The sequence below is a fragment of the Staurois parvus genome, unplaced genomic scaffold, assembly GCF_062004578.1.
Source record: "Staurois parvus isolate SC_StPar_1 unplaced genomic scaffold, SC_StPar_1.0 ptg000818l, whole genome shotgun sequence".
Classification (NCBI taxonomy): Eukaryota; Metazoa; Chordata; class Amphibia; order Anura; family Ranidae; genus Staurois; species Staurois parvus.
This window is the reverse complement of record NW_028318614.1, coordinates 11,505,097-11,521,187: the sequence shown is the minus strand read 5'-3', so window position 1 is coordinate 11,521,187 and position 16,091 is coordinate 11,505,097. Positions and strand designations below refer to the sequence as shown.

At 43.3% G+C, this 16,091-nt stretch overlaps 1 protein-coding gene across 3 annotated transcripts in view; it reads right to left on the bottom strand.

Annotated features, from left to right (window-relative positions):
- LSP1 (lymphocyte specific protein 1) overlaps positions 1–16,091 on the bottom strand; it is a 156,757-nt gene that overhangs the window by 61,387 nt on the left and 79,279 nt on the right. For all 3 annotated transcript variants that reach the window (XM_089655069.1, XM_089655068.1, XM_089655070.1), the window contains exons 4-8: positions 12,413–12,471; positions 11,500–11,605; positions 10,117–10,224; positions 5,517–5,560; positions 2,507–2,588 (exon numbers count right to left, since the gene is read on the bottom strand). In XM_089655069.1, coding sequence (XP_089511195.1) covers positions 2,507–2,588; positions 5,517–5,560; positions 10,117–10,224; positions 11,500–11,605; positions 12,413–12,471 — 399 coding nt within the window. The remainder of the gene's footprint in view (positions 1–2,506; positions 2,589–5,516; positions 5,561–10,116; positions 10,225–11,499; positions 11,606–12,412; positions 12,472–16,091) is intronic.

The window sequence follows — 16,091 nt, the reverse complement described above, 5'->3', positions numbered from 1 at the left end:
CATTCTACTCCACTGCTTCCCTCTGAGCGGACGGGCCGTCCATCTTGGAACCTGGCTTCCTAAAGCCACAGGCTGGTTATTTATTATTGTTTTACCATATGACTTATTAAAGGCACACCTCCATACAAGGTGTATTATTTCTATCACAAAACTACACAGCGCCTGGCTCCTGTTCATACCTCCCACAAACCGATGTGTTTTTACCATGGCAGCAGTGAGTTTTTTCCCCACCAATCATAGTTGACATATACCATTCACTTTTTTGCTTTGGGACACATCTGTGCGCTTTTATCCAGACCGTTCTTCCAGTACGTATGTTTAGGGCAGTATACGCCCAGGGGCAATTGGCCAGATGGGAAGCAGTTGGAACTCTGGGCCTTCATTCCCAAGCAGGCCTGGAGTGGCCGTAGGCATTTACCCGGTGAGCCGGGACCACCTGGATAGGAGGGGCGGTGGGGGCGGCATATAGAGTAATTGATCTGTCCATTTTCCTCTTGTCACCACTGAATGCCCACTTTTCCTCTTCCTTCTGCAGGCATTCAGAGGCTGCAGGAGAAAAATCCTTGTCTGAATGGACAGTCAGTGATCGGTACCAATTACTGACTTTGTCCATTCATAACTGAGGCATAGTAGACTGTGTTTACTATACTTCAGCTTATGAATGAACAGGAAGCTCTGTACAGAGCTATTGCTGTCATTCTCTGCTGCTGAGGCTGCAGAGATGGGGATTGAGGGCTGTGGCCTCAATCTCCTTTCTCTATCTCGAAGTTGAGATGTCAGGGTCTGCTGAGACTCCTGATATCTCACCAAAGCTCCCCAACGGGGCTCCTAAATAAATTGTAAAAATTAATAAAAAATAAAATTGTAAAAAAATAAAATAAATTTAAAATGCTAAAAACTACTGACACCAGTGGCAGAACTACCAGGGTCTCAAAGGTCACACTTGCAATCAGGCCCTGGCTTTCTGCCACCAGGCTCCAAGGGAAGGACCCCTGGGCTTGGGGCTGCTTAGTCTAAAATGCCCAGACTTATTTTTTGTCTCAGTCTGGGCCTGTCCCCAAGTACAAATTGCCCCAAAGGGGCATAACTACAGGGGTCACAATTGCGACCTAGCCCCATGCAACCCATGTGGCTCCCCTGTATACCTGGGTAGGAGGGCGGCATATAAAGGAGCCATTCTCCTTCTGCAGCTGCTGAATGTCTGCTTCTCCTCCTCTCCCTCCCGCAGGCATTAAGTGGCTTCAGGAGAAGGGGATGTGTCAGGATAGAGAACAGGGAAGGAGAGAGAAAAATATATCATTTGCCAGCCACTTCCTTTTCTGAATGGAGAGTCAGTGATCTGTACCGATCACTGACTCCGTCCATTCATAACTGAAGCATAGTAAACTGTGTGTACTATGCTTCAGTTTCTCAATGAACAGGAAGCTCTATACAGAGCTATTCCTGTCCATTCATTCTGTACAGCTGAGGCTGCTGAGAAGGAGATTGCGGGCTACGTCCTTAATCTCTTTTCTTTGTCTCAAAGGTGAAACATCACAGGTCTGTGACCCCTAATATCTCACCAAAGCCCCCCAATGGGACTGCTAAAAAAGAATACAATAATAATATTGTAAAAAAAAAAAAAAGTAAAAAAATATAAAAAAATAACTGCTGATGCAGTCTTGGAGGAAAGAAAGATTAGGTCTCAACTATGGGAATCACAATTATTGAGACTGACACAATCCCAGCTTGGTTGCTCAGGCCTGCTTGAATCACTGAGAGATGTGCAATCTTATAACAACAAAATTAAAAAACAACTGACACCAGCGGCTGAACTACCAGGGTGGCAAAGGTCACACTAGCATTCCGCCACCAGGCTCGGATGGAAGGACCCCGGATGGGGGTCAGGAGGCCCTGAAGTTTCTAGTTATGCCTCTGCCCAAACAGAAGTACCATTAAGTGCAACATCCAACCCCATCCAGTCACAGCAGCTAACAAGCTCTCATAAAATTTGACAGGTTGCCAGCAGTGAAGCTGGATGGTGCACCTGTGCCCTCCGGCCCCAGCTAAGTCCCAGAGACTCATGCACCAGGGCTAAATATCCATTGTTCATGAAGTCTTAGAGGAAGGAAATATTAGGTCCCAACTATGGGAATCACAATTATTGAGACTCTGATACAATCCCAGCTTGGTTGCTCAGGCCTGCTTGAATCACTGAGAGATGTGCAATCTTATAACAACAAAATTAAAAAAACAACTGACACCAGCGGCTGAACTACCAGGGTTGCAAAGGTCACACTGGAATTCCACCACCAGGCTCGGATGGAAGGACCCCGGATGGGGGTCAGGAAGGCCCTGAAGGTTCTAGTTATGCCTCTGCCCAAACAGAAGTACCATTAAGTGCAACATCCAACCCCATCCAGCCACAGCAGCTAACAAGCTCTCATAAAATTTGACAGGTTGCCAGCCTGCTTGAATCACTGAGAGATGTGGAAATCTTATTTGTTTTAAGCTTGCAGACATTTACCTCTATTGCATGTGTGTACTGTTCCAGGCGGTCATCGATCTTGTGTATTGGCAGAGGCGGTTCGCTTCTCTTTATACTGTTACTGTAGGTAATAAAGAATATAATGATTTCTATACAATAGACAAGGCAAGATAGATATAGAGCTTATAGCCTAGAAATATTTGTGTTGAAGTGATGTCAGCAGTTCTCAGTAAGTTGACAAACCCCCCTCTTAATATATAGAGTCCTCAGGTCATAAAAGACTCCTTAGTCTCAGTGTAGGTGACACATATGCCTTAGGCAATGTTCTTGTATTGAGCTCATAGTTGTGTTGGTGAGACAGCTATTACACAGCATGATGCAAATCCAAACTATGTGTCTAAAGCCTTTTGGCTTTCATGCTCTTACTGCCAGAGGCATTGGGAAGAGGTCCAAAGACATGAGTAGTTCCTGCTACTGTGATATGGACAGGGATCAGAAGTGAAATGTGCTTCTCCATTCCATTTACTATTTAGATCATTTCAAAAAGTCATTAAATGTTTATTATTTTAACTCCATTCTTATCTAAATTATACAATTAATTAATTATTTAAAGTGTCATTAAACCCACATCATTAAAAACTATGAAAAAATGCTGTAATGCATACTGACCATACTCACTCATTCACTATGGGATTAATTTTCTGTATTTTGCAAAAAACCTGGTTGATTCCGCTGTTCTCTATCTCCCCATTCTGTCCATGTCTCCAATGTAGTTGGGGATTTTGCAGAGCAGTGTTGGCAGCAACTGCACATGCTCAGTTTTCAGTGAGTTTCTATGCTGAGCATTTCCTCCCTATCACGTCTGAGCAACCCATGTGACTATAGGGTCTTCTATGTGGGTGTATATACAGTGGTAAATGACAGCCCACTTCCTCCCTCCTCCTCCATGCACAGTAACCAGCTAAACACAACAGGTGTAGGATATTACATATTGATTGATGGGGGCTTCACCTCCATGTTATTCTAAGACACAGGCTCGAGGGGTGTGACACAGATACAATTAATAATACAAATAATACAGATTGGATTTCAAATATATATATATATATATATATATATATATATATATATATATATATATATATATATATATATATTTATGACAAATTAAAACAGTTTATTGATATTATTTATTTTTCTCAGTATCCCAAAGGCTGCTTTTTTTAACATGTGACCAGCAGCAGAGGACTAGAAACTCCTCCTGCCACTGTTTCCCTGCAGACAGGCTAGGAAGGAGTTGGGTCATGTGGCAACTGTATATCGATTAGGAAAAACGCAACTTAAGATTTTTTTTTTATTAAAATAATTACAGAGTCATCATCCAAATACAGAAAAAGAATGGATAATATAAATTAAACAAATCGTTTTTAGTATCACTTTAAGTGTTTCTAAATTAAAAATGTTTTCTTTTAATTCTTATACAAAGTAGAAAAGGGTTAGAACCCCTGTCATGTTTTGCTCGGGAGATTCAATCTTATTATTTGACCTGTGACCATTACCACCAGGACTATAAGTAATGGAAAAATCCAAGGTTTTTAGTTGTCATCAGCTCGACATGCATCAATGGGGACACTTGTTGACAACTGTCTAAAAGGGGATTTACCTTATTTTTAAAGAGGTTTCCTTACTTCCTGTTGTGTCTACAGGGCACAAAGTGCAAGAAAGATCTCTTGAATGGGACAGAGATGGAAAAAAACGGTAGCACAAAGCACCACATTTAATGCATTGCCATGCATTACCATAGCGAGATATAGTGCAAATGTATAAAGTAGAATGCAGTGAAGAGCAAAAGCTAAAGTGTTTATAAATCCAAGAACAAGAATATCCTACATTGCAGACTAATAGACCTAAGATATAGCGACTGCATACTTTTTTAAAATCTTTTTATTTCCATCTGCCAGCATCACACTTTCTGTCTTTGGATGACAACACTCACTAGTAATTGAGTACTTTATTTGCCGTTGTCACCCTAGAATAGAAAGTGTGCAAGACCCTACTTTCATAACCTCACCTTTAGGAAGACTGAGAGAACCTCAAGCTGGGTGCAAACAGGGATAAGGCCAATGCTGATGGGCTTTTGTATATCTCCAGAACCGTTTCCTCGCCAGTACAAGTTAATAGTAGCTGAAGCAAATGAAAGTCATCTGCACTTTCATTGAATTTCACGTAGTTACATAGTTAGTCTGGCTGAAAAAAGACAAAAGTCCATCCAGTTCAACCATAAAAAAAAAAAAAAAAAGTTATAATCCTATACCCACAGTTGATTCAGAGAAAGGCAGAAAAAAACCCATCAAAGCATGATCCAATTTGCTCCTGCTGAGAAAAAAAAATTCCTTCCTGATCCCCCGAGAGGCAATTGGATATTCCCTGGATCAACTTTACCTATAAATGTTAGTATCCAGTTATAGTGTGTGTATCTAGGAAAGAATCCAGGCCTTTTTAATGCAATCCATTGAGCTGGCCAGAACCAACTCTGGAGGGAGTCTATTCCACATTTTCACAGCTCTCACTGTGAAGAAACCTTTCCATGTTTGGAAATTAAATCTCTTTTCCTCCAGACGTAAAGAGTGCCCCCTTGTCCTCTGTGATGACCTCAGGGAGAATAACTCTACACCGAGTTCACTATATGAACCACTGATGTATTTATACATGTTGATCATATCCCCCCTTAATCTCCTCTTCTCAAGACAGAATAAATTCAGTTCCTCTAATCTTTCCTCATAGCTGATCTCCTCCATGCCTCTTATCAGTTTGGTTGCCCTTCTCTGTACAAGTATGTTTCATTTGATCTCAGAAGCGCCTCAAACGAATGACAAAAGCATGCTGTGTTCGTCTACCGATGTCCATAACCTTTGGAAGATCTGAGCCGCACCACACTTAGCTCCTCCTGCTGTGAGCAAGCTAAGAGCGGTTGGCACCCCAAATATATGAGTGGGTTGACCCCTGAAGTCAGGATGATTTGAACATTTTTATTAGGTGAGACACATACCTCTTCTGGATGGAACGATTCAGAATCTCTGCTCTCTCAGTTATCTACAGAGAAGGAAATAAATATATTTCTTTAATGTAACACTCTAGTTTGTATTATTCAGTCACTCTTACAAAATGACCAAATCCATGGCCAACTGCCATTACCAAATATTATTCCAGCTAGGTAGTGACCATTGCACTAGAGCTCTGGAGGCCTCATTAATTGAGGTGCTACACTGATTGTATAGCTATATGTACATGATCAACTTTGTTAAATGGAACAGAAACAACTGAGTAATGTCCATGACACTATTTTATTTGCACTCACATACAATTTTTCTGGAAAAGCTTTTGGGGTATGTCCCCTTCTTCAAGGTCCAAGCAGTACTAATACATTAGTACTACCTACAGTAATACCCAAAATTGAAACATACTTGTTGATATTGAACATATGCTCTGAAATCACTCCCAGGTCCTCTTTCATCATCGATTTACCCAGCTGATTCTGTTATATTATAATATTATAAATTGCTTTTAAAGTGTAGGTCAAGGCAAGTTTGTTTTGTTCATTTTGGAGTTGGAAAGGGTTACACCCTCTGTCACCCCTATATTTGGATTAGTGAATGTGGTCATTGAGACAAAAAGTAGTGGGAAATTTTAGAGTTGTCCCCTGAGCAAGAAGTAAAATCCTCCATTTAGGACACCAGTCCCTATCAGGGGCGGACTGACAACTCATGGGGCCCCCGGGCAACAGGGGATCATGGGGCCCTCGTGTCCTTGCCCACACTCAAAGCACACCCAAAAAAAGCCTATAAAAAAAAAAGGTACCAGGGGCATTTCACGGGGCCCCCTACTGACCCCAGGCCCTCGGGCAGTGCCCGAGTGCTCTAATGGTCAGTCCACCCCTGGTCCCTATGATAATTCACTAAAGCTGGGTAGACATGCACAGAAATTTGAACGGTTCAGCGTCAGCCAGCCAAACCTAAGTATGTGTGTACTGCTGTCTGTTCATAGGAAGCCAGTCGTATGACCAACTTCTATCAAATAGCCCTGCTGGAAAAACAGCATTCGGTCAGCTACTGCAGTGCTGATCTGTGTATTCTTGTGGGGAAGGCAGGGGGAGTCTGTCAGAATAGTGCAATGGGGGAGATCCCTGCATCCACCGTCCACATCGCTTGTGTGGATGCAGGGATCTGTGTGTGCCCTGCCTAACGTTTAACGCAGTGTTTCTCAACTCCAGTCCTCATGGCCCCCCAACAGGTCATGTTTTCAGGATTTCCCTCAGATGAAACAGCTGTGGTAATTACTAAGGCAGTGAAACTGATCAAATCACCTGTGCAAAATAATGGAAATCCTGAAAACATGACCTGTTGGGGGTCCATGAGGACTGGAGTTGAGAAACACTGGTTTAACTGAACGCCTAAAGGGAAGTTCCACATTTCTGCCTCCTCCACCCCTTCATCTTTTGGACATTTTTCTTGGAGGGGGGGAGCTGGTGACGTTACTTGTGATGAAACCCATAGGGTTGAGCCACCCACACACGCTATTGTGCATGTGCGAACGGCCGGTGGCCATTTTGGAAACTGGAAATTTTGGAATTTTTTTTGCCAATCAATGCCTAATGATGTTTGCTTACATGTGAGTGCAACCATACTTTAAATAAATGTTGTGATTATGGTTTTATACTATGTGGAGCGTTTTTTCTTTGCATGTTTTCCACTAAGAGTCCAAGCCTCATCCTGAATGGTTTAGCTACCCTAATTAAGGTCCATTGTTTGGAAGATCCTTATCTGCTGTTTTAGTGATCTGGATGAGGATTCCAGTGACTGGCTTTCTGGATTTTTAACAAAGCACGATTGACCACTCTTAACAGGGGGTCATGCCTTTCTGGTAAGCCTTCTGTAGTAGTGGTTTGTGACAGGACAACTGTCCTTGGATTTCTTTTGTTTCATCACAGCCTCTGGGACTTTAAATTTTATTTTATTTTTGGATGGACTATTTTTTTGACACATTTTTCACTGTTTTCTTATGATTATTTGTAACTTTTTAAGCGCTGCACTTATGTATTTATTGCTGATTGCCTAGTATCGGGGGTTTTGTGTTCAGCTGCTATATGTTTTACACCTCATTTTTGATTAGTGATTATCTATTGTGGTTCTTTTTAGCGCAGGTTTATATATATATATATATATATATATATATACCGTATTTTTCGCTCCATAAGACGCACCTGACCATAAGACGCACCTAGGTTTTAGAGGCAGAAAACAGGAAAAAAAAAATTCTGAACTAATGGACTGTAGACATAGTACAGGAGATGACCAGAGACTGCGGACACAGTACAGGAGATGACCAGAGACTGCGGACACAGTTCAGGAGATGACCAGAGACTGCGGACACAGTACAGGAGATGACCAGAGACTGCGGACATAGTACAGGAGATGACCAGAGACTGCGGACACAGTACAGGAGATGACCAGAGACTGCGGACACAGTGCAGGAGATGACCAGAGACTGCGGACACAGTGCAGGGGATGACCAGAGACTGCGGACACAGTACAGGGATGACCAGAGACTGCGGACACAGTACAGGGATGACCAGAGACTGCGGACACAGTACAGGAGATGACCAGAGACTGCGGACACAGTACAGGAGATGACCAGAGACTGTGGACATAGTACAGGAGATGACCAGAGACTGCGGACATAGTACAGGAGATGACCAGAGACTGCGGACATAGTACAGGAGATGACCAGAGACTGCAGACATAGTACAGGAGATGACCAGAGACTGCAGACATAGTACAGGAGATGACCAGAGACTGCAGACACAGTACAGGAGATGACCAGAGACTGCGGACACAGTACAGGAGATGACCAGAGACTGCGGACACAGTACAGGAGATGACCAGAGACTGCGGACACAGTACAGGAGATGACCAGAGACTGCGGACACAGTACAGGAGATGACCAGAGACTGCAGACATAGTACAGGAGATGACCAGAGACTGCAGACATAGTACAGGAGATGACCAGAGACTGCAGACATAGTACAGGAGATGACCAGAGACTGCGGACATAGTACAGGAGATGACCAGAGACTGCGGACATAGTACAGGAGATGACCAGAGACTGCGGACAGAGTACAGGAGATTACCAGAGACTGCGGACAGAGTACATGAGATGACCAGAGACTGCAGACACAGTACAGGAGATGACCAGAGACTGCGGACACAGTACAGGAGATGACCAGAGACTGCGGACACAGTACAGGAGATGACCAGAGACTGCGGACACAGTACAGGGATGACCAGAGACTGCGGACACAGTACAGGGATGACCAGAGACTGCGGACACAGTACAGGGATGACCGGAGACTGCGGACACAGTACAGGGATGACCAGAGACTGCAGACACAGTACAGGGATGACCGGAGACTGCGGACACAGTACAGGGATGACCAGAGACTGCAGACACAGTACAGGGATGACCAGAGACTGTGGATAGTACAGGGATGACCAGAGACTGCGGACACAGTACAGGGATGACCAGAGACTGCGGACAGCACAGGGATGACCAGAGACTGCGGACAGCACAGGGATGACCAGAGACTGCGGACAGCACAGGGATGACCAGAGACTGCGGACAGCACAGGGATGACCAGAAACTGCGGACAGTACAGATGACTGCTGACCTTTGGGGAGGGGGGGAGCGGGTACCTGAATTTGACAGATACCCGCTCCCACTTCTGCGGAGTTGTTCTTTCATCTTACCTGTTCCTCGATCCAGCCGCGCGCTGTCTTCCCGGCTTCTGTAATGGCGCTCGGCATGACAGCCGGGTGCCCAGTGCGCATGAGCGAGAAGCACTTGCGCTTTGTGATTGGTCCGGCGGCTTCTGGGATCTGTCATGTGTCCCAGGTGCCGCCTTACCATTCACAAAAAGCACCGCTTCCTGCGCATGCGCACTTGGCACCCGGCTGTCATGCCCACACTACAGAAGCCGGGAAGACCGCGCCGCTGGATAGAGGAACGGGGAAGATGAAAGAACAACTCCACGGAAGTGGGAGTGGGTATCTGTCAAATTCAGGTACCCGCTCCCCCCCCTCCCCAAAGGTCAGCAGTCATCTCTATAAGGTCCCGCTGTAGAGCTGAGCGGCCGGCCCGGTATTCTGACACGGCGGCAGTGGAAATACCAGACCGGCCGCTCCATATTCGCTCCATAAGACGCGCGGACATTTTCCCCCCTTTTTTGGGGGGAAAAAAGTGCGTCTTATGGTGCGAAAAATACGGTATATATATATATATATATATATATATATATATATATATATATATATATATATATATATATATATATATATATATATATATTTATCCTTGAAATACAAAAATTTTATGATATCTTGACTAAGAAGGACCAATGTTTCTTGGTAGAGCCCAATGTTTCTTGGTGGAGGCATCAACAAATTAAAACACGATTGTTCAAAGTAGAACAAATCAGATTTCTCTGAGCCAAACAGATTTTGATTAGTGTGGACAATTCCTCTGATTCCTATCACAGGTAAATAAGTTGCCACTTTGAAGGGAAATGTGAAAGGGTTATAGCTTTATAAAATCACCTTCACTGTGATGGCATCATCTCCTTCCTCCCCATCACTGCCCACTGACCGCCTCTGAATTTTCTCTTCATCTGATGCCCACTGTTCCTGGTACTGCTCTACCTGTACCTGGTGCCAAAAAGAAAAAAGGATAGTAAATATTCATATGTATATTACAATCATTTTGTTTTTTGTATAACACTTGCAGCAATACTTCCCAAGTTCCCTGCCCTATATATATGTAGAACCACTGAGGGCCATTTACACTTACATTGCAGCATGCATGGTAATATACAGGTGTAGGTGTGAATGGGTCTTTTGTCTTGGGTTCACACTAGCCTGTAGGGTGTGGGCTGGTGGCACCCACAACCTCCCGCAGCCGAATCGTGCTACTCTTGCGAGACACACTCCTTCTAAATAGCACCCCAACGTATCTCAGCCTGCAGAGCAATCGCATGTGCGGGAACTGCAAGGAAACTGCATGGTCAAAAGGACCATGCGGTTTCCCTGTGGATGCGCTTTTGAAAAGGCGCATGCACCTTTTTTGTATATGGGAAATGTGGCACAGCAGCCCATTCAAATGAGTGCCCAAGCAAATGTGGGCCACACGGCTTGCACTAGAAGAATTTTCTCTATAAACAAGCTAAACTGTAACATATAGATCTGTAACAACCAGATAGGAGAGAATTGGGTTTCTACTTGAAATGCATACTTATGCAGTACAATGTGTTTTAAAATGACCATAGATAGACAGAATTTCAGCAGATGAAAATAGTGAAAACAACAAAAAGAAAACTAATGCAGCCATCACATCTAATAATTGGTAAGCTGCCATATCATAATGGTTTGCTTTTGGGTTAATACCTCTTTCAGTCTGCCCATACATTAGGGGAGACAGAATGTGAAGTGTCCGTGGAGTTAGGTGATACAGGAAAGCTCATCACCAGTCATGACATACCTCTGACAAATAGTGGGACTTAGCAAAAGGACATGCAGGATTTATGAAATCTCAGTTGGCAATTAATATCTGCTGGGAAGTTTGCCCCACTATGGCAGCCAGGGATCAGTGGGCACAGTATTTATAGGCAGCATGCCACACATAGGAGACCATTATGGAGAACAGGAAACAGAACAGAACACAAAAAGACAATGACATAGCCACATGGGCTGTACACATGTCACAAGTGTGCCAAAAATGAATCAGCATGTTGCATTCTGCAGGTGGTAGTAAAGGTGGCAGCTCTGGCACCACACTTGTGGTGTGGTGGATCAACATTTAGAGGGTAAAAACAGTTGCCTCCTCACCGCCCGTCAAACGCCCTCTGATAAGCAACCCTCTTCTGATCACTTTTCAGAAGGATGACAATAATAGCTTCACATATGAACAAGCCCCTAGAAACTCACCTGATGTCCAGCAGGCACATATCTCTCATCCTCTTCTTCTTGATCTTCAACCTCTTTTTTGGGAAATCTTGGACTTGGTGGCCTGTAATCCTCATTGTTTGTTTCTCTGGAATAATACCATGCAAATTTTCATTAATCATTTTTTCTTATACTGACAACTACAGTAGCTGTCCTTGTGGTCCCTGCTCAGTAGAATGGAAAACCACGTCAACAGCCAGTTTATAGTATATTTACACAGTATGCTGGCGTGGCTCAGTGAATCATAAGACTTGCCACAAAAAAATGCAACATGAGCAGACCTTCTTAACTTGTAAGCCGTGGTTGCTTTCCCCTAAATACACATATGTATGTATTTATTTTATTCATCTTATAGCGTTGTCAGTTTACGCAATGCTTTACATATATATTGTACATTCACATCTGTCCCTAACCCTCAAGAGGTGTACAATCTAAGGTCCCTAACGCACATTCATACATACACATACTAGGGACAATTTATACAGGATCCAATTCACCTACCAGCATGTCTTTGGAGTGTGTTAGGAAACCGGAGTACCTCCATGCAGGCACAGGGAGAACATGCAAACTCCATGCAGGTGGTGCTGTTGTTGGGATTTGAACCAACAACCCTACTACTACCACCAGGTGGGAGTGCTAACCATTTAGCCACTGTGATGCCCTATTAGCCCTATTAAAACTGCAAGAAACAGGGATCGTTAGGAATTGTAAAACATTTTGTAGCAGGAAAAATTTATCATCCAACTACTCATAGTAGCTAATGATATTCCAGACATGTGAGGGTGAGGTGGGATAAAAGTAATTATTTACATGGTTCTACCTGCTATCTTAAAATGAGAGGGGAGGAAAAAACTTTTCATTTTTCATTAATTCTAATGTACCGTAATAATTGTACCTGATTTCCCAAGAGACGAATTCTATCTCCTCTGTGCAGGCTTCTGGTTCATCATTTGCCTGTTAAAAGGTAAAGAGATGAATGTAATGAGAAGATCAATGCCTGGTTATGTGGGTAGAGCTGATGATGTCCAGCTTTTTGGTGATTTAGCCCAAAATCGCAGAATGCTATGCTGCTATGCAGAGCCATACAAAGCAGTGTGCAGGAGCTGACAGGGAAGACAACTGTATTGTTTACATACAGTTCTCTCCCCCGTCGGTAATACTCAGCGAGTAATCACCGACCGGGATAAAAATTTAAAAAAAATCTAATTTTGTCATAAATTTACACCAAAATGTATTCTGCTACATGTCTTTGCTAATAAAAATCCCAATACGTGTAAATTAATTGGTTTCTGTGAAAGTTATAGCGTTTACAAATGGCAGTATAGATATTGGAATTTTTTTTCATTTTTACTAGTAATGGCGACGATCAGCGACTTATAGCGGGACTGTGGTGGACATTCTGACACTGGGGGGAACTGACTTGGTGTCACGGACATCCCCAGTTACACCAATACAGTGATCAGTGTTAAAAAAAAAAAAAAAAAAGCACTGACACTGTACTAATGGCACTGGGCAGGAAGGGGTTAACATGAGGGGCGATCAAAGGGTCAACTGTGTGCAGGGAGTGTTTTACTAGGAGGCCGTGTCAGTGTGCTTCACTGTAATCACACTGCTCTGGATGGCTGTGCACAGCCTTCCAGAGCAGTGTGCCCGAACTGACAGGGAGGAGGACTTAGTAAACAAAACAGTCCTCCCATTGTACAGGTTGTACAGACGCCGATCCACCAATCAACTTCTGTACAACCGCCATGTCAGATTTTCCCTGCTCGATCAGTGCTGCAGGCTAAAGCTTGCAACTCTGTTCAGTGTATTTTGATGGTAGGGAAGCCTTCCTGCTGTCAGAGTACAATAGGTCAGCGGGAGGATTCCCCCATCCACCCTGAATGTGTTGATGGGGGGAGTTGGGTCAAAGTCCTCCCATTAGAGATCTTTGGGAATCACTGGGCGCTGGCCAGTAAATACCGGCCGAGACCCGGTGATTTACAGCCACAGTCACGAATGGTGGCATGGGTAGGGCGTGCATGTGGCTCACGCGCTCCCTACCTGGAAATGCAAAATCACGTATATATATATATATATATATATATATACAGTCATGGCCGAAATTGTTGGCACCCTTGATATTTCTCCAGGAAATCATGTATTTCTCACGAAACGTATTGCATTAACACATGTTTTGCTATACACATGTTTATTCCCTTTGTGTGTATTGGGACAAAACAAAAAAAGGGAGGAAAGAAAGCAAATTCGACATAATGTCACACAAACCTCCAAAAATGGGCTGGACAAAAGTATTGGCACCCTTTCACAACTGCGGATAAATAAGAATGTTACAAGCATGTGATGCTCCTGTAAACTCACCTGGGGCAAGTAACAGGTGTGGGCAATATAGAAATCACACCTGAAAGCAGATAAAAAGGAGAGACGTTCACTTAACCTTTGCATTGTGTGTCTGTCTGTGCCACACTAAGCATGGACAACAGAAAGAGGAGACGAGAACTGTCTGAGGACCTGAGAACCAAAATTGTGGCAAAATATCAACAATCTCAAGGTTACAAGTCCATCTCCAGAGAACTAGATTTGCCTTTGTCCACAGTGCGCAACATTATCAAGAAGTTTGCAACCCATGGCACTGTAGCTAATCTCCCTGGTCGTGGACGGATGAGGAAAATTGATGAAAGATTGCAACGCAGAATAGTCCGGATGGTGGATAAGCAGCCCCAAACATGTTCCAAAGACATTCAAGCTGTCCTGCAGGCTCAGGGAGCATCAGTGTCAGCGCGAACTATCCGTCGACATTTAAATGAAATGAAACGCTATGGCAGGAGACCCAGGAGGACCCCACTGCTGACACAGAGACATAAAAAAGCAAGACTACAGTTTGCCAAAATGTACTTGAGTAAGCCAAAAGCCTTCTGGGAAAACGTCTTGTGGACAGATGAGACCAAGATAGAGCTTTTCGGTAAAGCACATCATTCTACTGTTTACCGAAAACGGAATGAGGCCTACAAAGAACAAAACACAGTACCTACGGTAAAATATGGTGGAGGTTCAATGATGTTTTGGGGTTGTTTTGCTGCCTCTGGCACTGGGTGCCTTGACTGTGTGCAAGGCATCATGAAATCTGAGGATTACCAAAGGATTTTGGGTCGCACTGTAGGGCCCAGTGTCAGAAAGCTGGGTTTGCGTCCAAGATCCTGGGTCTTCCAGCAGGACAATGACCCCAAACATACGTCAAAAAGCACTCAGAAATGGATGGCAAAGAAGCGCTGGAGAGTTCTGAAGTGGCCAGCAATGAGCCCAGATCTAAATCCCATTGAACACCTGTGGAGAGATCTTAAAATTGCTGTTGGGAAAAGGTGTCCTTCCAATAAGAGAGACCTGGAGCTGTTTGCAAAGGAAGAGTGGTCCAAAATTCCGGGTGAGAGGTGTCAGAAGCTTATTGATGGTTATAGGAAGCGACTGATTTCAGTTATGTTTTCCAAAGGGTGTGCAACCAAATATTAAGTTAAGGGTGCCAATACTTTTGTCCAGCCCATTTTTGGGGTTTTGTGTGACATTATGTCATATTTGCTTTTCTGCCTCTGTTTTATATTTGTTCCAATACATACAAAGGGAATAAACATGTGTATAGCAAAACATGTGTTAATGCAATACCTTTTTTGTGTGAAATACTTGATTTTCAGGAAAAATATCAAGGGTGCCAACAATTTCGGCCATGACTGTATATATATATATATATATATATATATATATACACACACATGATTTTGCGCACTCATGCCGCTCTGTAGTAGTATTTCTGCTATAGTGCGGACGAGACGCGGTTAAAGTGTATGTCAAGGTAATGACAACACAGTACCTTTTGCTGCACTGAAATCCCAACCAGCATTGTCAGATTTCAGTATAACAAGCCTGTTGGATTTTTTTAAGGCCTGCCAGTAGAACACAATAGCGCTGAAGAAGGGATTCCCCCATCAACACCGACTGTATTGATTGTATTGGGTATTCAAACTATTTTCTTTCCTTTAATCTGTGGTTGAAGGAAAGAACATTGTATACAGTAATTTATGTCTTGCCTTACTGTCACTTTCTGATGTAGCAATATGGAAAGAAGTGAGACTTTGGGTATTAGTATAGGTGTACCAATGTACACTTGTCTGATCAGAGGAAGCAGGTCACAGAACATGTTGAGATACTAACAACCAGTTTCTACACAACCCCACAAACATTGTTAAATATGACCACATTTTTGACTGTCATCTATGTTAAGCACCAGATTGCCGCTATTTATGCTATGTTATTATTATACAGGATTTATATATCGCCAACAGTTTGGTCAGCGCTTTACAATATAACATGTTCTGCTATACTTGACTCTTAAAAAGCTTTACTACAAACACAAAATAAACATGAGGCATGGCAGCCTTGCTTCCATTAGGCTTGGTTCACACCTATACGTTTTGCTGTGCGTTTGCAGATTTGCAGAAACGCACTACAGTCCATTTAACATTAGTTCCATTGGGTGATAATCAGATCTATGCAGTTTTCACCAGTGCGTTTTTTTGGAAAGG